This window comes from Marmota monax, unplaced genomic scaffold (genome assembly GCF_021218885.2).
Source record: "Marmota monax isolate L192 unplaced genomic scaffold, Marmota_monax_Labrador192_F-V1.1 WCK01_AAM20220418_F8-fsc00056, whole genome shotgun sequence".
NCBI lineage: Eukaryota > Metazoa > Chordata > Mammalia > Rodentia > Sciuridae > Marmota > Marmota monax.
In genome coordinates this window covers 5,789,959-5,815,119 of record NW_026695212.1, presented here as the reverse complement: position 1 = coordinate 5,815,119, position 25,161 = coordinate 5,789,959, and the positions used below count along the sequence as shown (strand labels likewise).

The window sequence follows — 25,161 nt, the reverse complement described above, 5'->3', positions numbered from 1 at the left end:
AAAAGGAGAGAAGGCCAAGCTGTTTGTACTTAGAAATGAGAGATAAGCACTCACTAATGGAAGAGATTCATAGACTGCCAGGATCCCACTCGTCTAGTTAAAATTTGGGTGGCAAGTACAGGTTAAAAATCCCAGGTCTTTCCAAAAGGCTGGAGAACCCCACAGATTGGTGAACTAAGAAATTTAGGACATTTTGGTGCTTTCCATTTTTTTTGCTATTATCAACAATTCTGTGTTAAGCTTCCTTCCTGAAAATACTTGTGTACATTTTTACTTCCTTAGTACAAACCCCTGCACATGGATTTTCTGAGTTAGAGGATATATACATTTTTGTGGCCATTGCCAAAATGCCTTCCAGAAAAGTTATGATTGTTGCTAGAGGGTACATTTTCCCCCACACCCTCAGCTAGACTAAATTTGGAAATAAATGGATTTTTACTAAAATTAAAACAAAGTGTTTGCCAATTTCATATGTTTAAAATTGTAATTTAAGGACAATTTTACAGGATACAAAATCAACACACAAAAATCAATGGCTTTCCTATAGACCAATAATGAACTTGTTGAAAAAGAAATCAGAAAAGCAATTTCATTAACAATAGCCTAAACACACACACACACCAAAAACCTAGGAATAGGGGCTGGAGTGGTGGCTCAGAGGTAGAGTGCTTGCCTGGCACATGTGAGGCCCTGGGTTCAATTCTCAGCACCACATACAAATAAATAAATTAAATAAAGGTCTATCAATGATTAAAAAATATATAAAAAAAACCTCTAGGAATAAATCTAACCAAGGAGGTGAAAGGAGTCTACAAAGAAAGTTATAGAACAGTGAAGAAAGAAATTGAATAAGACACTACATTATAGTTTGGATGTGAGGGGTCCCGGAAAAACTCATAGTGAGACAATGCAAGAAGGTTCAGAGGAGAAATGATTGGGTTATAAGAATCTTGACCCAATCAGTGATTTAATCCCCTGATAGGGACTAACTGGGTGGTAACTGAAGTGGTGGAGTGGCTGGTGGAGGTGGGAATTGGGATGTGGCTTTAGGGTATATATTTTGCATCTGGAGAGTGCAGACTTTCTCTCTCTGCTTTCTGATTAACGTGAGCTGCTTCCCTCTGCCATGCTATTCTGTCATGAGACCCAAGGAATGGAGTCTGCTATCTGTGCACTGAGACCTCTGAAACTGTGAGCCCCCAATAAACTTTGCCTCCCCTATAGTTTTTCTAGTCAGGTCCTTTAGTTGCAATGGTGAAAAAGCCAACTAAAACACACTAGAAGATAGAAAGACCTCTCACACTCATGGATGGGCAGAATTAATATTGTTAAAATGGCCGTATTTCCAAAAGCAATCTATAGATTCAATGTAATTCCCATCAAAGTATCAATGATGTTTTTCACAGAACTAGAAAAAACAGTCTTAAATTCATTTGAAAAAAATCAAAAACCCAGAATAGCTGAAGCAATTTTGAGTCAAAAAGCAATGCTGGGCTGGGGCTGCAGCTCAGTGGTTAGAGGGCTTCCCTTGCACGTGTGAGGCACTGAGTTCAATCCTCAGCACCATATAAAAATAAATAAATAGATATTGTGTCCATCTACAGCTAAAAAAAAAAAATGCTAGAGGCATCACCATACCCAACTTCAAATTATACTACAGAGCTATAGTAACAAGAACTGCTTGGAACTGGCATAAAAACAGACACACAACCAAAGGTAAAGAACAGAAGACAAAGAGACAAACCCACACAGATATAATTATCTTATCATTGACAAAGTCACCCAAAACATACACTGGAGAAAAAAAATAGCCTTTTTAACAAATAGTGCTGGGAAAACAGGATATTCATATGTGAAAGAGTGAGTCTAGATCCCTATCTCTTACCCTGTATACAAGTCAAGTTGAAATAGATCAAAGACCTAGGAATTAGACCCAAAACTTGCAATGGCTAGAAGAAAATGTAGGGTCAACACTCCAACATATAGGTTCTGGCAATGACTTATTCAATAGGCGTCCTAAAGCTAAGGAAATAATAACAAGAATTAATAAATGGGATGGCATCAACTTAAAAAGCTTCTGTATGGCAAAGGAAACAAGAGTGTGAAGAGAGAACCTACAGAAAGGGGAGAAATCTTTGCTAGCTACTCTTCTGACAGAGGATTGATATCCAAAATATATAAAGAAGCAAAAAAACAAAAACACAAAACACCCCTTAAAAATCTGACTAAAAAAAAACCCCTAATAACTCAAAAAACGAGTGAATGAACTAGACAGACACTTCTCAAAATAAACACAAATGGTTAACAAATATATGAAAAAAATGTCCAACATCTTTAACCATTAGAGAAATGCAAACCAAAACTACACTGAGATTTTATCTCATTTCAGTTAGAATGGAAGCCATTAAGAATACAAATAACAATGTTGGAGAGAATGTGGGGGGAAAGGAATTTTTGGTGGAATTATAAGTTATTACAACCACTGTGGAAATCAGTATAGAATTCCCTAAAAAAATGGGAATGGAACCACCATATGACCCAGCTATAGCAGTGCTCAGTATTTACCCTAAAGAAATAAAGTTAGCATACTATAGTGATACATGCATACCCATGTTTATAGCAGCATGATTCACAATAGCCAAACTATGCTACCAGCCTAGGTATCTGTCAATGGATGAATGGATAAGGAAAATAGGGTACACATACACAATGGAGTTTTATTGAGCCATAAAGAAGAATGAATTTATACCATTTGCTGGAAAATGACTGGAACTGAAGAACATCCTGCTAAGTGAAATAAGTCATATTCAGAAAGTCAAGAGTTGTTTATTTTCTCTCATATGTGGAAGCTACAGAGGAAAAGGGGGAAAGAAAGGTCGGGGAATCTCCTGAAAACAGAAGGAAGAAAGACCAGTGGAATGGGGTCAGAGGAGGGAGGACAGGAGGGAAAGGGAAGGTACTGGGGAATGAAATTGACCAAATTATACTGTGTACATGTATGAACATGTAACAATGAGTCCCACAGTTATGTATAACTATAATGCACCAGTTAAAAAGGAGGGGGACAATTTAATCCGTTGGAAAGACCTGTATGGTTTTCTTTAGAGAAAAGGGAATTTACTTTATAGTATATAGCAATAACTACTGGGGGCTTTTTGTTTTGTTTTGTTTATTGTTTTTTTAATAGTAGCATCACTGAGTAGAAGTAGAAGTGTTCATCAAGGCTTCATCTTGTGAACTAAATATATAGGTGTGATAGAAGTAGGGAAGGTGTTGGAAAAAGATTAAAAAAAAAAAGTAGTATGATACGAAATGAAGATGGAAAAAAGTAAGAAAGTTGAATATGGGCAACAAGAGGGTCCAGACTCTTGGCCACCTTGGGATCTGCCTGGGCCTGTCCATTGCCTAGGCTTGTAGTTCTGTCCTATGTTTTCTTCAATTATTTAACAGTCTCAGCTACCATTATTATTACAGGAGAAAATGAAAGAGCAAGCACAATTATAGACTGAGGAGTAATTACTGGGGTCAAAATGAGAAGTCGGAGCACAATGTTTTCTGTTTTAAAGGGAAAAATGTATGTGTTGCAACTTGCTAAATCGCCAGGATTGTTAAGCTCTGACCTTCAGACTTAATCATTCCTTTCTTTTAAACAGCTCCCTCCCTGCTTTTCTGACTGGTCATTGTGATGATAAACACCACAGCGTCCTTCAGAACCTCTCTAAAAAGTCTAAAAAATGAATTCAAATTCTGATAAGTGGCATTTCTAAATTTTAAAATGTGTAGGGATTAAATATCTATATATCTCTGTCTATATGAGAATGTCTATATGAGTATATATATAAACTTTTTTATTTTTTAAAAAATGTTTTGCAGTTGTAGATGGACAGAATGCCTTTATTTTATTTGCCTTTTATTTTTATGTGGTGCTAAGGATCAAACCCTGTGTCTCACACATGCTAGGCAAGTACTCTGCCGCTGAGCTACAGCCCCAGCCCTGTACAGACATCTTTTTTATTCTCAAGATGTTTCCTATTTAAGGGAATTTGCTCATCTAAAATATAATGTTAAATACTCTTACATACAATTCATAGGAGGCCATAGATTTGTTCTGGGTACCTGCTCTAGGCTCAATAGATCAAACAAACATAGAATTGATTTATTAAGTGATTGATTGATTGATTGATTACTAAGGATTGAACCCAGGTGCTCTACTACTGAGCTACATCCCCAGTCCTTTAAATTTTTTATTTTGAGACAAAGTCTTGCTAAATTTCTATGGCTGTCCTCAAATTTATAATCCTCCTGACTCAGCCTCCACAGTATTTGGGACTATAGGCATGTACCATAGCACCCTGCTCAACATGGGATTTAAGCTCAGTAACTGAGGTTTGGTTGGTTGCAGAAGATTGTGTAACCAATTAACTAGTTAAGTTGTATCCAATTGACACATTGATTAAACTGTAGCCAATTAAGATGTTTTCAGTCTCACCTGAGCTTTTCTGTAAACACTGTCTACTCACTGGTTGTCTAGAGCTTTTCTATTCACCAATTGTATTTGTTTTGTTTTACTTGGTTTAAATGAACTCTGTTAAATTTAACTGGCTTAAGGAATTTTCCTTTTAACAATACTTGGGTTGTAAAGTGACTGATGCACAAGTTTCTAAATTTTCTTTCTAAATTTAAACCTATGAATAGGTTTAAATTTAGAAGCAGTGACTCCACCCAACTACCAGAAAATGACACAATCTAATTGTGGTTTTGTTTTCAAACTCAGAGGCTGTCCTTTGCTTTAAAAAATTTTCTGTAAAGCTACATGTTTCGTATCTCATCACCTGAGTTAAAAGTATCCTTGTCAATCCTACATTAGACATAAATCCAAATAGATCACGTAGAGTATGAACAAAATCGATAATTTTAAAAAGTAAATTGTAGGACTGTGGCTGTGGCTTAATGGTAGCACACTTGCTTGGCATATGTGAGGCACTGGGTTGGGTTCTCAGCACCACATATAAATAAATAAAATAAAGGTCCATCAACAATTAAACAAAAAATTTTAAAAATCTGTTTTTAATATATATATAAAATTGTTGATGGACCTTTATTTTATTTATTTACATATATGTGGTGCTGAGAGTTGAACCCAGTGCCTCACACATAGCAGGCAAGCACTCTACTACTGGGCTACAACCCCAGCCCCTGTCGTCTATTTTTAAAAGTAACCTTGAGCCTTAGCACAGTTAAAAATAAACAAAGTTGGGCCTGGGGGTATAGCTTAATAGTACAGTACTTGCCTGGCATATGGCAGGTTGTGGGTACAACCCACAGCACCACAATAAATAAATAAGGTTAAAAAAAAAAAAGAAGAAACTAGAGTCTTGATCAGAATTTGCCCAATAAAAATGAAATGAATTGTCTAGCTCCATGTGGAAAGATGAATCCTGTGTGACCACTTACATCAGGAGTATACCTTCAATCAGTTTCTTGAATTATTGCTACCATCCTCTTGGCCAGATATTGAACTATTTAAATCAGAAATTTGGTCATGAGCCTTAATTCATATATTTAACAAGTAATTTTTAACACAGTGCAAGACATTTGAAGTGTAGCCTGATTAAAACATATAGTCCCCACCTTTTTTGAGCTGCCAGTACAGTGAAGGAAAAATATAAGATGTGAATAGATATATAATTACAAATTGGAAAGAGGCATTGGAAGGAAAAAGAACCATTTCCTTAAAAGAGGCTAGGCAGTCCAACAAAAACTCTGACAGAGACAGCATGAATAATGGTCATTTGGTTACTTAAAGCCACAGCATCCTGGTGTAGTTGATGGTATGTTAATATTTTGTTCATGGGAACTCTTAAACCATACTGGGGACTGAATAAAGGACTCTTTTTAAAAATTCTCATTAGTTGGGAAAGTCTCCTGGGTTAGATTGCTTCACCATAAATTTTGTATTCCTAGCATCTGAGTGCCTGATATAATCAGTGCTCAAGGAATATTTGTTGAATAGTGAATAAAAGACCAAATGAATGAATAATTTTTTCACTGTTCTGGTACGTGTCCAGTTAAACACTCATTGAATCATTCAGTCATTTAACAGATAGTCACCGAACACACTATGTGTCAGGCATTGAGCCAGCACTAGAGAGACAAAGGCAAACAGAAATGTGTTAGAATTTGCCCTCTTGAGGCTTATGGTCTAGTAAGTACTGTACAAGTCAGAGGGACAGCATTGACCTAGCAAATCCTGTATCTTTCTTGCCAGGAGAGAAAGGACTCATGTCAGTGGCTTGATTCAAACATGTAATTTCCAGAAGTTCAGAGCAAGGCTCCTTGGTATGTAGATGCTAGAGTCAGGGCTGACGTGTAGATAACTGAGCTCCAATTCTGTTGTAACCCTGGTGACAGAATAGCCACAATTTAAGGTCTAAGTCTTTCCTCAAGTGATAGTGATCTTTTGAGCTAAGTGCAATCCTTCACCTGGTGCTTGTGGATTGGGGTGAGGGTGGGTCGCTGAAAGGAAGCAAAGCAGTAAAGAGTCCACAAAGATCAGCACAAAAATATCAAGAAAGCAAAGCAATGGTCTTATTGCCTTTGTTTAGGAGAAGGTTGCCTTCCAATCAAAGCTGGGAGTCAGGTGGCCTTACCCTGGTGTCTCAGGTGAAGCTTGCTCCTAGAGAGGGAATTCTACCTTCCTCCTGTGTAGATCTGACAGTAAGGAGCTATATCTTGGGGTTAGACATTAAGTGTCCCCCAAAAGCTCATGTGTGAGACAATGCAAGAACATTCAGAGGTGAAGGGACTGGGTTATGAGAGACTTAACCCCACTGTAACTGAAAGCAGGTAAGGTGTGGCATTGGGGTGTACCTTTGGGGGTGTGTATTTCCTATCTGGCAAGTGGAGTCTCTCTCCACGTTCTGATCATCACGTGAGTTGCTGGCCTGTACCACACTCCTTTTACCTCAAGCCCCAGGAATGGAGCCAGCGGCTGTCTATGGACTGAGACCTCTGAAATCCTGAACCCCAAATAAACTCTTCCTTCTCTAAAATTGTTCTTGTCATATCTTTTGGTGTCAACCGCGAAAAAGCTGACAAAAACATACCTTTGTCACTTCCTTGTTGGACCATCACAGAAGTTAGAAAAACCACTCCGAGGCCAACCTATACTAAGAGGAACCTGTCCCAAGGAGGACAGACTGCTCAGTTCTACAACCCTTTGTTTATAACTCATTTAGAATGAGATGACGCTTCAAAAAGAATCAATGCATCTGTGATTGTGCAAGGTAAGACATTTATCAGGGAAATTGTTCAGAAAAATTCCTTTCCACTGAGTTATGGCTCTTCCCTCATGTGACAGACTCTGACACAATCCTATGTCAGAGTGGTTTCAATAGCTTCTGGTTCTCCAGATCCAAATCAAAGAAGGAAGAATAAAATATCCACCTCCCTCCCCACACACCCTTTTACATGCACTAACAAGGAAGTATTTTATCCAGTGAGTAATTTTCTCTAAAAGAGGCTTTAAGGATTATGAATATAGCAGAACCTGTGGCCAAACTTCCTTAAGTGTTCTGACTGGGACACTAGTGTCCTCAGCTGTGGAATGGGGAATATAGCAAAGTTGTTGAAGGATTAAATGGCTGTTATATATACTGTTACCATTTTTACTGGTAATAACATGGAATCTCGCTAAAGGAGTAGAGGGCTATAAAGACCAGTTATCCAATCTGATCACCCTCCTTCTTGTCTCTCCTAATGCCAAGATTTTTCCTGTCTCAAGCCTTTTTTCCTTGCTGTATCATCTTTCCAGAAAATGCCTCTTGGTTTTGTGCAGGGTGCACCCTCTTTGTTCTAAGCTCCTGACTCCGATATCTTCTCAGAATGGCCTTCGCTAAAGCAGCCTCCCCAGTCAGTTATGGTCTATTCCCTTATTTTCTTCATGGAGTTTATCACGCTCTGAAGTCATCTTGTTTGTGTCTTGTTATTTGTCTGCCTTCTGTAACTTAAGTTCCACAGGTGCAGGGACTGTGTCTTGTTTATCATGACATCCTGAAAACCTAGAGCAGCTGTTCTCAAAACAGACTCGGGTGCCTTGAAAGTCTCTCCTGAAGTCAAAATTCTTTTCACACTAATACTAAGACTTTCTTTGCTTTTCTTACCATGTTGATTTTTGCACTGATGGCGCAAAAGCAGTAGTGGGTAAAACGTGTCGCCTTGGTGTGAATCAAGATTGTGGCTCCAGGGGGCTGGGGTTGTGGCTCAGTGGTAGAGCGCTTGCCTAACATGTATGAGGCACTAGGTTCAGTTCTCAGCACTGCATATAAATAAATGAATAAAATAAAGGTCCATCAACATCTAAAAAAAAAGATGTGGCTCTATATGTGTACATAGGAAAATTATGTTACATTTACATTTATTCTACTGTCTTTTCTATTCCTATCCCCCCTCACTTCCTTTTGTTCCCCTTTGTCTAATCTCCTGAACTTCTCTGCACTGCCCCACACCCCAGCTTTATTGTGGTTTAGCATCCACATATCAGCAAAAACTTTCAACCTTTTTTTTTTTTTTTGGATTGGCTAATTTCATTTAGCATGATAGTCTCTAGATTTATCCATTTATTTGCAAATGTCATAAAGATGGGGTCCTATATAGAATAAGGATATTCCATGCTTGTATAACTTCATCAAAATGGATTTACTGTCATGTATAACTAAGAAGAATTAATGGGGAAAAAAAAAAAAAAAGAGAACTGAGTGCTGAGTGTCAGGCTGCCAGCTCCTTGCAACCCCAAGGACTAGCTAATCATACTGGGCCAGGTGTGACTCTCAGGGAGACTTTTGTCTTTCATCTATGAGCTAAAAATAAACACGCTCATTTCAAATGACTGATTGCTAAGCTAGGATATCTGCTACATGTTAATCAAAATTGGAGATAAATTCTTGCCAGGCATGGTGGCACACACCTGTAATCCCAGCAGCTCCAGAGGCTGAGGCAGGAGGATCACAAGTTCAAAGCCAGCCTCAGCAAAAGCAAGGGGATAAGCAACTCAGTAAGACCCTGTTTCTAAATAACAAAATAGGGCTGGGGATGTGGTTCAGTGGTCAAGGGCCCCTGAGTTCAATCCCTGGTACCCCTCCTCCAAAAAATATTAGAACTAAATTCTTAACAAATGGAAGACAATAAAAATATTTTTTAAAAAACCCCCAAATAAAAGTTAAAAAATAGAAAAAAAACAAAAAAGATTGTGGCTCCCATGTAATCCCTCCTTTTTTGTCACAATGCACTCAGCTGCAGCAAAATAACTGGGGGGGGGGGTGACGAACGACTTGTTTAGATCAATACAGCAGGAGTGGAAGCCATTTATTGCAGGACAGGAGCAGTATTTATACATTCCACACAGCTTATCTAATTAGCATAAACTAGATACATCAGTCAACCAATAAGGAATCTCCACACTTAATGGCTCGCTGGTGTTACTTCACAAACCACTCCCTCTGGCATTTTGCCAGGCACCATCCAGACTTGTTTACAGACTCTAACACTCAACAGTTTTTTTTTTTTAAAGAGCCAGTTGCATTTAGGATTCAGTGAGAATGTCCTTGAAGAAGCAGTTAAAACAATTTTATTTGGTCTTGACCCTTGAGGACACATGTTTTTAGCATTCTGTCTGGTAAAATTCGAAGTGCACAAAATGAGAGCACTTCTGATGCCTGCCCCTGGAGCTGTGCATGATGTTCATCTCAAGGCAAAGCTCTCTAGGGAATGAAATGCAAGTAGGAGCAAACTGCTTTTTCTCCTGGGACCATTTTTACTTGAAAGAACAACCATAAACCATAGACAAGAGTACTGAACAGAAGATATGTTTTTGAGAATTATAAACTTAGAGATGATAGTGAAAAAAAAGGTCTAACAGGTGTCTGACACTGTTTTACCCACTAGGACTGACAAGATTTCTGCTCTCTGGGGACTAAGAAAGAGACTAAAAGAAGAGTAGAGGTCATTGTCATGGTTGACTTCATACTGTTCAAAGCTAGGGAGAAGGAGAAGACAGGTCAAAAAGAAACAGGCTAATTAAAGATACATCTCTGCAAAGCAGTGTTGTTTATTATTAGCCAAGCACAGTGACTATGGGCTATAAGCCAAAGTATAGAAAAAATCTTGTTATGACTATAATGGTTTTATTTAGCAAAAATGACATTCTACTTACACTAATAAAAGCCCTTACCTTTCTCCTTTTAGAGAGAATCTTTGCTTACCTAGAGAATTTTCAGCATAAGAATATTAAAAATTTATTGATGTGGGACATGGTGGCGCATGCCTGAAATCTCAGAGATTTAGCAGGCTGAGGCAGGGGGATCTCAAGTGTGAGGCTCAGCAATTTAACAAGGCCCTAAGCAACTTAGCGAGACCCTGTCTAAAAAATAAAAAGGTCTGGGTATGTAGGTTATAGTAAAGCACTCCTGAGTTCAATCCCTGGTGTTTGAGAGAGAGAGAGAGAGAGAGAGAGAGAGAACGAATAAAGAATTAATTGGCAAGTGGTATTATTACAGATACCCTTAATAATACTTAGTCAAATTCACAAGAGTAATGGTTGATTTTTCATCCCCATGTCACATATACTATTGCATCCATCCCCAAGTAAGATGAGTTTATATTACAATCGCAAATTTTATGCCTAAAAAATGATGCTCTTAATAAACTCAACCTAAAGTTTTCTTTTCCAAAAACATTTGCTACAACCACAGTTAAAACAAGCTCTCCTATTTCCTCCCCACTGCCCTCCCCCCGCTGCCATTTTGCAACTGTGCATTCATTCTGCATTAGCCCAAAATCCACATCTGTTCCTTCTGAATCAACGCTCTGTCTTGAAGGTGGACATTGGAGAAGACAAGCCTCCTCTTTATAGGCTGGAGGGCAGCAAACTACATTCCTTCAACCCCATGTGTGATGGAGAAAATTCTCTAAATTAGAAAGGAATTAAGGCTCTCAAAATAGCATACTGATTTTTAAAAAATCTTTAATATAAATATGATAGCCATCATGTCCCACTAAGATTCTAACCAAAATTTTAGGACAAATTTAAAGTAAAAAAGTAACTAATCTAGAATAACAGATGTCCTGAACTATGAGAGAGAGAGAGAGAGAGAGAGAGAGAGAGAGAGTTTTAATATTTATTTATTTTTTTAGTTTTTGGCAGACACAACATCTTTGTATGTAGTGCTGAGGATGGAACCCGGGCCACATGCATGCCAGGCGAGCGCGCTACAGCTTGAGCCACATCCCCAGCCCAGTTAAATAACTTTTATTGGTGCATATTAATTGTATAGAGTGGTAGGTTTCATTGTGGCATATTGTTACCCACTTATAATATTTTTGATCAATTTCACTCCCCAATACCTCCCCTTAAACCCCTCCCTTCTTCTTCTTCCTTTCTTCTACCCTATTGTTCCCTTAAACTTTTTTTTTTAAATTTTTTAGTTGTAGATGGACACAATGTCTTTATTTTATTTATTTACTTTTTATATGGTACTGAGGATCAAACCCAGTTCCTCATACATGCTAGGCAAGAGCTCTACCACTGAGCCACAAGCCCAGTTCCACTTATACTTTATTTATTATTATTATTATTATTATTACTATTATTATTTTGGCACCAAGGATTGAACCCAGGGGTACTTAACCACTGAGCTACATCTCCAGCCCTTTTTGTTTTGTTTTGACATAGGTCTCCCTAAATTGCTGAGGGTCTCAGTAAATCCTTGAAGCTGTCCTTGAACTTGCAATCCTCCTGTTTCAGCCTTCCAAGTCACTGGGATTACAGGTGTTTGCCACCATGCCTGATGCTCCCTTCTACTTTCATGATGTTTTCTCTCTTTCTCTTTCTTTCTTTTTCCTTCTCTTTCTGAGTCTGACTCACTTTTCTTAACATAATGCTCTTGGGCTGGGTTTGTGGCTCAGCGGTAGAGCACTTGCCTCATACTTGCGAGACCTTGGGCTCGATCTTCAATACCACATAAAAATAAATAAGTGAAATAAAGGTATTGTGTCCAACTACAACTCAAAAATAAATTTAAAAAAACACATAATGCTCTTCATTCATTTCCCCACAAATGATATAATTTTTTTCTTCTTTATGGCTGAATAAAACTCCATGTATGAATAAAGCCACAGTATCTTTATCTGTGCATCTGTTAACTGACACCTAGCCTGGTTCCATAACCTAACTATTGGGAATTGTATTGTGATAAACATGGTATGCCTGTATCTCTAAAGTATGCGGATCTTAATTCTATGCCAAGGAGTGGTATGGTGGATCATATGGTAGTTCTATTTAGTTTTTTTTTTTTTTTTTAAGGACGCTCCATACTGATTTCTGTAGTGGTTGTACTCATTTACATTTTCTTTTTTTTTAATTTTTTATTGTTGGTTGTTCAAAACATTACAAATTTCTTGATATATCATATTTCACACTTTGATTCAAGTGGGTTATGAACTCCCATTTTTACCCCATATACAGATTGCAGAATTACATCAGTTACACATCCATTGATTTACATATTGCCATACTAATGTCTGTTGTGTTCTGCTGCCTTTCCTATCCTCTACTATCCCCCCTCCCCTTCATTTACATTTTCAACAACAGGTATAAATGTTCTCTTTTCCCCCACATCTTTGCCAGCATTTATTGTTCTTTGTATTCTTCTTTTAAAAAAAAATATTTATTTTTTAATTGTAGTTGGACACAATACATTTATTTTACTTTATGTGGTACTAAGGATCAAACCCAGGGCCTCACACTCATACTAGATGAGTGCTCTACCGCTGAGCTACAACCCCAGCCCTGTTCTTTGTGTTCTTAATGATTGCCATTCTGACTGGAGTGAGATGGAATCTCAGTATAGTTTTTTCATCTTCCTGATGGCTAAAGATGTTGAATATTTTTTTCATATGATTATTGGCCATTTGTACTTCCTTTGAGTAGTGTCTTTTCACTCATTTGCCCATTTATTAAATGATTTGGGGTTTTGTGTGTGTTTTTTTCTTTCTCTTTTTATGTATTTTTAATTTTTTTTCTTTATATATTCTGGATACTAGTCCTTCATTGGAAGAGTAGCTGGCAAAGATTTTCTCCCATTCTGTAGGTTGTCTCTCTGTTGTTTCCTTTGCTGCACAGAAGCTTTTTAATTTGATGTCATTCCATTGGGCAATTCTTGCTATTATTTCCTGAGCTATTAGAGTCCTATTCAGGAAGCTCTTGCCTGTGCCTATGTGTTGAAGGGTTTCCCCTGTGTCTTCTTATAGTTGCAAAATTTCTGATATTATACCTAGATCTTCGATTCATTTTGAGTTGATGTTATAGGGTGAGAGATATGGATCTAGTTTCATTCTTATTTATATGGATATCTGGTTTCCCCAGTATCATTTGTTAAAGGGGCTATCTTTTCTCCACTGTATATTTTTGGCACTTTGTCAAGGATTGTATGACTGTTTCTGTGTGAGTTTTTCTCTGTATCTTTTATTCTGTACCATTCTGTTTTTAGGAAAATCTCTTACAAAAATATGGTTTTTGCTTATAAAGTCTTTGTCTCTAAATAGGTTAACTTAATATGAATTTAAAATAGTTGAGTATCTAGGCAGGAGGATTGGAATTTCCAGGCCAGCCTCTATAATTTAGCGAGGTTCTCAGCAACTTAGCAAGACCCTGTCTCACAATAAAAAATGAAAAGAACTGGAGATGTAGCTTAGTGGTTAAGCACCCCTGGGTTCAAACTTCAGTACCAAAATAAATAAAGAGTATGATTATTGTTATGTTTGAATGTAATGATGCCTTTTTTTCCCTCCCCTATACTAGGGATCGAATGTAGGATCTCACACATGCTAGGCAAGTACTCTGCCACTGAGCAACATTCCCAGCACTTGAAAAAAAAAAAATCAGATAGGCTCTAAATTATTCATGCTGGCTTCAAACTTGTGACCTTCCTGCCTCAGCCTCCTGTTACAGGTATGTCCAGCTTTAGCCTTGAATGCTAGCTCTTTTATCCCTCCTTCTCTCCTTCTGCCTTCCTTCCTCTAAGGTAAACCGTAAGGGTTGGAGGATTCAAGGGAATTAATAAAAATGGTTGAAGGGAGAGTCACTTGCTTATTTATCCAGTATTTAAGTGCCTGGCTTTGGACACATTAACAAATAAAACAGATTCCTACCCTTGTGAAGCTAATATTCTGCTGGGAGGTGATAAGCAGTGGACTATCAATCTATATGTGTATATGTGTAAATTAACACGGTATACACAATGGTAAAAGTTCTATGAAAAAGACAAAGTAGGGCAGGGGAAGGAGACTTTAGAGTTCTGGTAGTGAAAGCGAGGTAGCTGTGATTAAAAAAAGAGGTGGGGGGGGCGGGATTGTGGCTCAGTGGTAGAACACTTGTCTAGCATGTGTGAGGCACTGGGTTCTGGTTCCCTGGCACCACACTAAAAAAAATGAATAAAATAAAGGTATTGTGTCCATTTACAACTAAAAAAATATTTTAAAAGAGAGAGATGGGGGATCGGGGTGTGGCTCAGTGGTAGAGTACTTTTCTAGCATATATAAGGCCATGGGTTGGATCCCCAGTTCTGGGGGGGGAACCCCTTTTGAGAAAGGACTTGAAGGAAGTAACCAAAGGAAGGACAGCTGGAAGAAGAGCTTCCAGACAGGTCTTGAGCAAGTGGCCCTAAGGTGGGGACCTGCCTGCAGTGCTCTAGGGCCAGCATGGCTGGAGCAGAGGAGACAGATCATATATCTGGTCCTGAGGTTACAGCGAAGATTTGACTTTCTGAGTAAAACAGGGGCACGTGTGCAGGGTTTCACTGGGGGACATAATGGGACCACTCTGGCTGCTGAGAACTGGAAGTCTGAGCACATACTGTGGGGAGCAAGGGAACAGTGGGGAGATCCTTCAAGGGGCCATTGCAGTAGCAATGGGTGGGACAAGAGGGGATTCTAGACATTTAGAAGGTAGAGTCAACCAGATTTCCTACTAGATTGGGTAAGACAATGTCATTGACCACCTGAAGATACTTAATCTGAGCATGTGGTAAGATAATGTGGTTTAAATGGGTTTGAAAGTAGGAGTAAGATCAGTTGAGCATGTTTTGAATTTGCAGTATCTCCAAGTGGAGCTGTAAGATGTGTGTGTGGTGCATTCCTGTTGTTCTTCCACTAAACTCCAAGGCTTCAGGGAGCTAGGGAAGGTCTAGAAATTAGGAGTTCCTAACATAAGACCTGCTGTAAGCCAAGCAACCAAGAAGACCAGGGTGAGTCAACCACACAACTCCTTCTAATCTACTTACCTTGTGGCCAAAACTCTGGCTACCTCCCCACATGGATGGGGCAGCCCTTCTTAAAGTATCTGTGGAGAAAGACCCGTGTTTCACCTTCAACTCTTTCATAGAATATAAAGTGATACTTGTGTAAAATATATAATCATATTTGGCTGTTGTAGCTATGTTCAAATGCTATAGAAGTTTCCTAGTATTTCTTCTCAGTTTCTATACTTTCAGTTGGTAACAAACTGTGGACTGATGCTGGTGCACAGGCCACATCTTGAATGGTACTGGCTTATAGGAATTTTATTAATTATATAATCTATAGTTCATGAAATTTTATGATGGCCATTCCTGGAGTGAGTGTTGTTTCTAGCAGGTTCCAGGTAAGCATTGTAACTTCCTGAGATTCTCTGACACCTTAGGTAGGGGAATTCAGACAGCCCTACTTGGACTGTATATCTTCACATAGGAAATAGGCAAATGTTCAGATGGAACAGAGATATTCAAGAACACTGTGATGGCAAACAAGCCCTGTCATACTTTTCTGGAGTCACATGGGTGCAGTATTGTGAAAGGAGTGGATATAAGTTGTTGCTTATGGCTTCCTTAGTCAAATCTCTTGAATTTCAGGATATTATTGAGCTTTTGTGTGGTATGAGTACAAATACTGAATGTCCTCATAATGTTCTTTAAGATTTAAGAAGGGGGCTGAGGATATAGCTCAGTTGGTAGAGAGCTTGCCTCACATGCACAAGGCCCCTGGGTTCAATCCCCAGCACCACCAAGAAAAAAAAAATATTTAAGAAGAAGCCTGATGCAGGGGTATATGCCTATAGTCCCAGCAACTTGGGAGGCTGAGGCAGAAGGATTGAAAATTTGAGGTCAGCCTGGGCCACTTAGTGAGACAGTATCTCAAAATAAAAAAAAAAATAAAATAAAAAAAATCTGAAGAAGTAGCTCAATGGTAAAGTTATCCCTGGGCCCTGGATTCAATACCCAGTACCACACACACACACACACACAAAAAAAAAAAAAAAAATTCAAAAGAATGATCTCATATTTGGCTGAAGAGTTCTCCACTTACTCACTCCATGATAATAGTTTCTCACCCATGTCCATAGTCCTGTGATATGTGGGTATTCTAGAAGAACCTGGTCCCATTGTATGAGAGCCAGTCACAAGATACCATGAGACTAAAGAAAGACTCAGACAGACCCTTGTACAGAATGTACAGAATGCAATTTATTGGGGACTCACTGACAGAAGCATGGTCAAGGGTGGCAGTAAGACCAGTGGATCCTGCAATCTGGGTCAGAGGGTCAGGACAAAAGTGACTTTTAACCAAGCTGAAATTTAACTGGTTTATCTTAAGTTAACATCAAAGGCCTCAGGCACATTCCTGGTGCTAAAGGCATGAGGGTCCAGTCATAAAGTTCCACATACCACTGTGATGGTTTTGTTTATTTGAAGTATTCTGAGAAACTATGTGGGAGAAAAACAGGCCCAGGTTACTCAGGAGGAATCATGGCTGTCACAACTCAAGATGGCTGTGGTCAGGTCAAACTGGATCCCTACGGTGGGCACTGGGAGGCCTTCTAGTGCAGCTTTATCCTCCTGTGATTTTATGGAAGTCCTGGAATGTTATTAGAGTGGGGTTCTCCTCATGTTGAATATATGCAGAACTTCTACCCTGAGGGCCTCTTCCAAGACTTAAGTATGACCTTTCAATCATTGTTGGTAGTGCTTTCTTGGTCTACCACTCAACCTGAAGCAAAACTAGGGAACTACCAGGGTGAGGTGGTGACTGAATAGGTGCAAGGCTATTGCTGGGAAAAGGGGAGTACTGGGTAATTCAGGATGACCCAAATCAGGGAGTACAAAGATGGTGGAGGATAAGTAAGCCACCTCCCACTTGGTTGGAAAGTTTCTCCTGGTTGGAACCCATCTGTTCACCCAAAGCCAGCAATAGTGCCAGGTTTAGATTATACCTCTGAGTCAGTGTCCACCAGACTGGTCTTTCTCCTATCCATCCCATCACCCAGAGTCTGATGCTCTATGAAATGGGAGAATGGCTGGGGTCAGGCTAGCCACTACTCTTGCTTTCAACCAGCTACATTTAGTTGTTGCTTCCTGGGTTCTACAGTTGACCAGACCAGAGCAAGTCCTCCATGATCACCCTTTTTTACCCCCAGGTGTTCATTGGCATGCCTGCAGCTATAAGTAATGAAACACTAAAGTGCCTTAAACACTAAGTGCCTTAACTAACTAGGTTTTACTTTTCATCTAGAATAGGAATTTAGATGGGCATCAGATGGCACTGTTTAATAGTCCAGCATGGTAAAACTGCTAATTAGGTTCTCTTCACCTCTCCTTCACCTCAATCAGAAAAATTCAAATCTGGAAAGAGGCAGGAATGGGCAGTGCCAGTCACATTCACTCCTTTTATCAAGAAAGTTTCCCCAGAAATCCTCACCAGATAATATTCCAATAATGTTCCACTTGTGAGATGTCACATGACCACCCTTAATTATGAAGCAAAAATGTAAAATTATAATCTAGCATTTCTAGTCTCTAGAATGACCAAAGAATGGGGATGTGGAGCTGGGGCTGTAGCTCAGTGTAGAGCACTTGCCTTGCACATGTGAGGCGCTGGGTTCGATCTTCAGCACCACATAAAAATAAACAAATAGGGGCTGAGGTTGTAGCTCAGTGGTAGAGCACTCACCTAGCACTTGTGAGGATCCTCAGCATCACATAAAAATAAACTAAAAAGTAAAGGTATTTGTCCATCTACAACTAAAATAAATAAATAAGTAAACAAACAAACAAACAAAAAGAATAGGGGGCTGGGGATGTGGCTCAAGCGGTAGCTTGCTCGCCTGGCATGCGTGCGGCCCAGGTTCGATCCTCAGCACCACATACAAAGATGTTATGTCCTCCGAGAACTAAAAAAATAAATATTAAAAAAAAAAAAAGAATAGGGATATACATTTGGCTGGGAAGCTAACTGTCTTATGATAACTTGTGTTTTTTGGTATTCCTAAGTTGTATGAAATAATTTGATTCTAACAGGCCAATGAGTTCCTTCATAATTCTCTAACAACTTCAATTCAAAGGGTTGGTCTTTCTTTCAAACTCCAGGCAGAGAAAAGCTTAGAGAACCTGATCATTCCTATAGGAAGGCCTAGTCGTGGAGATTCCAGTAGATCTCCTCACTAGACTGATTGATTTTGGCCTCTCAGATCTTCTATTAGGGCCCACATATTCCTCTTGCACAAACTGATTTTAAACTGAGAAAAGAGGAACTGAGAAAACAGGAAACTGACCTGGGGGTGAGCAAGACAAACAGGAAAAAGGAAATGAAGACATATGGTTGATACAGATCGTTTGATTTTAAAAGGAAACTTTTTTCTTTCTTTAGAAATCCATAGTTGTCCTACTTCCTGACTTCCACGTCCTGGTCCTGAGCGGTTTTCCTTTTCTACACCCTCTGCCATGAGGTTCCATTTCACTTCAGGCCCAGAGGAATGGAGTCAGTCATCCATTGACTGAGACCTCTGAAACGCTCTCAAACTTTCCTCCTCTTAAATAAACTTTTCCTCCTCTAAAATTATTCTTGTCAGATCTCTTGGTCACAGCAGTGTAAAAACTTACTAAAACAAAAATTGTTACTGAGAAGTGGAGTCATTGCTGTGATTAACCTGACCATGTGATTCAGAATCTTTTGGAGCTGGTTTGCCAGAGGAAGACTTTTGAAGTGTTCAGAAATACAAGTTGGAAAAACTTTATAATATTGTAAGCAGAGATTAATGGGGTGATTCTGGGCGTTCAAAAAGACTACAATGCCAATAGGACTGTGGACTGAAAAGAGTGGGCTCATGAGGTTTCAGAGGGCAAGGAAGACTCTATTGGAAATTTGACTAGAGGTCATTCATATAATGTTCTGGCAAAGAAGTTGTCTACATTTTGCTCATGTCCTGAGACTTTTGGGGAGGCTAAATTTGAAGATGATGGATTAATTAATTCAGCAGAAGAAATTTCAAGACAGCATAGCATTCAGGCAGTGGCATGGATATTACTGGCAGCTTTTAGCTAAGTTTACTGTGGTAATGAGGAGCAGAAAGCAGATTGAAAGATTTGAAAAACTTTGTTTGGCTATAAAAGTGTGAGTAAAACTAAGGTTAAGGAGGTTATAGTTGTTAAAGACATTATAGCCCCTAAAGAGATGATAAATACTTTACCCAAAGACAAGAGGAAAGATGGCTAGAGGCAATCTCAAGAATTGGCAATCAATCTCATGTTAAAGGGTATAAAAGCAAAAATTCCTTTGAGAAGAGACCAGTGGGATCTCTGCTTGCCTGGAGGGGGTGAGGTTCATCAGTGGTGTGTCCCTAGAGGTGGTTTGGCTACTGCTTGAGATGGTGACACACTGACCTTAGTGGCAACCACATGGTACTGTTTCTGCAGGTATGCAGGATACTAGTCAGTCATGGAGGTTTCCACCCAGATTTCAAAGGAAGGTGCCGCAGTCTGGCTGGGCACAAAATAACCGAGCCACCATGAGGCACTTGTAGGTTCAAAATAGGAACTCCTTTATTATCCGAACTCCCGCGATCGCCACCCACTAGGCCCTTCCAGGAACCACCAACCGGAAATCCCTCCTCCGGCACTCCCCCAACCAACGCCAACTCTCCAGGAATCCCCTCGAGAACTCCAAAGTAGTGGGCACCAGAGGTGGACAGCAGGGGTCTAATATACAATTGAATACACAGCTTAACATAACCATCATCATCTCAATGGCTCCCTGGCGTCACCTCTCAACCACTCCCTTCTGGCAGTCATTCCTACTTGGCCGTGGCTCTCAGCAGGAAGGCCTGGAAAGACAGGCAAAGTGTAGCATGGTCAGAATGCCTGAGGGCTGCCCTTAAGAGGGCAAGGTGTGAAGATGTGAGAAGGAAGCCAAAGCCACAGTAGAGACCCCAAGATTAAGAGAGGCCAGTTTTATGGGATGTCTACTGAGGAAAGCTTCAGGAATCAAGTAGAAACCAGCAAAGAGAGAGGCCATTTGGGCTGCAACCAGCATGCCCATACGGACAGAGCTTTACAAACCCTTCAGAGAGAACATCATGATGCATGTGCCCCAGATGCTGAATGTGGAACTATAGTTGCTCAGCTGAGTTTTGGTCTTGCTTTGGTCCCATCTCTTCTATGCCCCTATTTTTTCTTTATGCAATAGAAAAGTTTACTCGGTGCCTTTATATATTGGATACATGTAACTCACTTTTTGAGTTTCATAGGGGAAAATATTTAAGAGTTTGCCTTGAGTCTCAGATGAGATTTTGGACTTGGACTTTTGGGCAATCCTGGAACTGGTAAAACTACGAGAACTTTTTAAAATGGAGTAAATGTGTTTGTGCATTTTGAGATGGGCATGAGCATCTGGCAGTCAGGGGCAGAATGTTATGGTTTAGATATTAAGTGTTCCCCAAAAGCTCATGTGTGAAACAATGCAAAAAAGTTGAGAGGTAAAATGATTAAGTTCTAATAATTTAAAACTATTCAGTGCATTAATCCACTGATAATTTATTAACTGGGCATTAACTGTAGGTAATGTGGGGAGTGGCTGAAGAAGGTAGGTCACTGGGATGTGCCTTTGGGATTTATATTATGTCCCTGGTGAGTGGAGCTCGCTCTCTTTGCTTTCTTTTTGCTGTATCCTGAGCTGCTTTCCTGGATCATGCCCTTCTGCCATGATGTTTTGTCTAACCTCAGGCCAAGAGCAATGGAGTTGGCCATTTATGAACTGAGATCTCTGAAACTATGAGCCCCAAATAAACTTTCCTCCTCTAAAAAGAAAAACAAATCCACAGTGCTAGCTGATTAAATAAATATGCATATTTGTTCTTGCGGAATGCATAGTACTTATGAGATATTTTTATTTAAATAGAAAAATGTAGATCAGTATGGTTTGGTTGATGTGTTGTTTTCTTTTTCTTTTTTAGTATTTATTTTTTAGTTTAAAGTGAAAACAATATCTTTATTTTACATTTATGGGTGTTGTAAGGATGAAACCCAGTGCCTCATGCATGGTAGGCGAGCACTCTACCACTGAGCCACAATCCCAGCCCCTGATGTGCTGTTTTCTAATTTAAAATAGCACAGCAAAAATATTCTCCAAATACCCATAAATAATCCATCAAGTAATAATTTCATATGAACTATAAAGCAACTTTGAAAAATCAAAAGAAATCATGTCTTCTAAAGAAATTAAATGACAAGTCACATTATTTTACATACTTTGTTTCTGTCACATACTTTCTTAAAATACAATCTATGAATAAAAAATGCACATAAAAATAGGTATTAAAAGATTCAAACAAAATCTTTCTAATTAATGTAATCTGCTCTTAAATAAACAATGGGAAATGGTAATTTCTTGCATATTCATCTACCCACCAACTATTTATTTATGGAATGAATGTGGGGTGCTTGATCAATGCTGTTCCTTTGAAATAAATTTTAAGGCTTCCATAATTTAAATACTGTAAGATTTGAAAAGTACCTTAAGAACTGAAACAAGAAAGGACTAGGGATGCTGGGGTACATTTCAGTGGTAGAATGCTTACCGCTAAGCTGGGCTTGAAGCCCTGGGTTTGATCCCCACTACCACCATGAAAAACATATTTTGTCTAAAAAGAAATGAAACATGTGAGAGTTTGCTTACACAAAGAAAGATCTGTCCTTCATGTTATTTTACAAGGGAGGTGGAATTTGGCTTCACTGGCATCTGCACATCTGGAGGTTGAATAGACTGGCATTGCCCTATGTGTACAGAGATGTTAATCTTCAGCTGACTCTAAAATCCAAGACAAATGTGAAAACAAGAGGCGCTCCTTATTTTTAACAGGTGAAACTTGAAGTTTAGGCATTTAACATAGGGTAAAAATTAAGTTCAGTAACACTGGTAACAAAAGGATAGCGGGCTGCAGCCAGGTACAGTGGTGTACGCCTGTAATCCCAGCAGCTTGGGAGGCTGAGACAGGAGGATTGCAAGTTCAAAGCCAGCCTCAGCAAAAGTAAGGCACTTAGCAACTCAGTGAGACCCTGTCTCTAAATAAAATACAGAATAGGGCTGGGGATATTGCTCAGTGGTTGAGTGCCCCTGAGTTCAATCCTAGGTACAAAAAAAAAAAAAAGTATATATACACACACACATACACAAACATATATATATATGTATATATATTAGCAGGCTTCCTATTGTGTCTTTGGTCTGTCTCTGTGGTTGGCCCCTATCATTTAGAGCATTTTTTCCCAGGATTTTTTTCAATATGACGATCATCTTCAGGGCAAACACGTATATCAGACTCTAGTTCTAGTGGTACATATTTTATTCATTTATATACACCTATCCTTCACCTTTTGTGCTCTTTGTCACTGCATTCCTACCAACACCATTTATTACAATCTCACACATTTACTCTGTTCCCAATTTATTTGTAGATAAAAAACTTGTACTTGGCACATATCAAAATTCAGTTGTTCTTAGTGCCCAGAAATTAAATATTCCTCACTGTAATAAAATACTTTTCTTCATCTTTTGGGATATAATTTATGTTCATTTAAACCCACAATGAGAACACTTCTTAGACAAATATAATACCCAAGGTTCATGTGGTAATGATTGAAGTGCTCTGTACTTCTTAGCACAATAAAATATATCTGTAAAATGAGGAAAGCCAAAAAATATTTAAGACAAAAACAGAACACCACATATTCTAATCATACAACAGATCAACAGAAACTTTTCAAAATAAGTTTTCGGTGAGGTTTTTTATTCTGAATGGACCAAGAAAAAATAATCCGAAAAATCTGTATTTTTTGTTGTAGTAAAAACATTAACATAAAATTTATCATCTTACTGAAGGTATACTGTACACATGTACTCTGTCTTAAAGTTACCTTCTCACAGAAAATTTATAAATAATGTTTAGAAAAAGAATTATTTATTATAAGAAGAATGATCTATCTCAATTTATTGTGAGATCATCAACAACTGCTTTTAATGCTCAAATGTCAAGACCCTGGAAGGCAGGAATACACTTCATAATTAAGTATGTGGCACTATATTTGTTCAAGTGGAAATCATATATTTCCTCAATACCTGAATTTTAAAAAGTATTCCTTTAGAAAAAGAACTAAATATTAACTATTTTTCTTTAAAATCTTTCCTCATATTTTCACTAGTTTGTGCCTAGTATTTAAATAGCATTTATCCTCACTTGCTGTATAAAAATGAAACTTGGTCATATTAGAGGCAGAACATAATTCACTCCAAATTTTCATTGAACAAAGTTCCATGGCTGCTGCTTATGTAGGAGACAGGGAGTGAGGTGGTGTTATGAAATTACCAATATGAAATAAATGCTCAACGAGGCCTCGGCAGCAGTTATCAGGAAAACTACTCAGTTCTGTGATTTTTTTTTTTTCCCTGTGTGTGTGTGTGGATTGAACCCAGGGCTTTCTGTAGACTAAAGGGAGCCTATAATCTTTTTTTTGAGCCATTTAAATATGGGTTTTATTATTATTTTTTTTAAGTTTTCTTTAGTTGTAGATGGACACAATATTTCTATAAAAATTATTCATTTTTATGTGGTGCTGAGGATCAAACCCAGTGTCTCACACATGCAAGGCAAATGCTTGACCACCAAGCTACAGCCCCAGTCCTATTATTAATTTTTTTAACTCCACAATAATTTCTAGAGTTTACTGAAAGTTCAAAAACTAGAGAAGATTAGTTTCCTTAATGTATGCCCTTTTTTTTTTCTTTCTTTTTTTTTTTTTTAAAGATACAGTCTCCCAATGTTGTCATAGCTGGCCTCAAATTCCTGTGCTCAAATGACCCTCCTGCTATAGCCTCTTGTGTAGCCATGCCTATAGGCACATATTTCTGGCCTGAAAATACATGACTTCTTTTATCAGTTTTCTACTAGAAAAAAAGTACTTTTATAACTTGATTTGGTTTTATTGTCATTTTCTCCATTATATTTTGCTTTCTATAAACACTTCATTTCCAGAAATGAAGTAATTAAAATGTTACACTAAGTCAATTAAAACAGAAATGCTAGATTTAAGTTCTAATTTGAGGACTGGGCTGGGGATGTAGCTCAGCGGTGCAGCACTTGTCTAGCAAGTATGAGGCACTGGTTTGATCCCCAGAACCTCTTAAGCCCTCTGACCAAAATTACAATAAATCTCACATTGGGAAAACATCTACTAGCAAGTAGAGGAGTCCAATGTGTCCTTCCTCAGAAGAGCATGAACACTGAAAAGCCACAGAAGGTCTGCAGTGCTGGAATACAAATTCCTTTGTCATCATTACAAAAATTTAATTTTCATCTATTTGGTATAACCAAACCATTCTATATATTCCACATAATCATCTTTGAAAAGAAGCATAAGCCATTTTGGTTTTAGAAAATTAAGTTCAAAAGAAAGGTACTAAAAAAAGTCATACCGATGAATAAAATTTGTATTGCTTTTTGTAAACCACTCCATGAATTTTGCACTGTAATTCTTTTTTTCTTTTTTGAAAGTAACTTCCACACTTTGAGTGTTCTTTGTCTTCTTGGGGGCGGTTTTCTTTTCTCCACAAAATCTTAAGGACGTTGTACCAGTTTACTTTTACTTCCCTCCTGTTCACTGAGTTTAAAGTGGGTATAGGCAAGAATGCCAAATAATGTACATAAAATGCCAAGACCCTGATTAATTGATAGTGGATCTTTAAATAAAACATATCCTCCACATAATGTAATGCAGAACTTGAAGTGTCCAAACATGTTGTAGCTGA

The 25,161-nt window shown here is 38.5% G+C and overlaps 1 protein-coding gene across 4 annotated transcripts in view; it reads right to left on the bottom strand.

The window, feature by feature from the left end:
- The window catches only part of Slc35e3 (solute carrier family 35 member E3), a 55,479-nt gene that overhangs the window by 7,417 nt on the left and 22,901 nt on the right, over positions 1 to 25,161 (bottom strand). For 2 of the 4 annotated variants that reach the window (XM_046430686.2, XM_046430688.2), the window contains one exon: positions 22,036 to 25,157. In XM_046430686.2, the coding sequence (XP_046286642.1) occupies positions 24,971 to 25,157 (187 nt within the window). In that variant the 3' untranslated portion in view covers positions 22,036 to 24,970. Of the gene's footprint in view, positions 1 to 9,342; positions 25,158 to 25,161 lie in introns of those variants that run through there. The other 2 variants (XR_009225543.1, XR_009225542.1) reach the window with 2 other exon arrangements.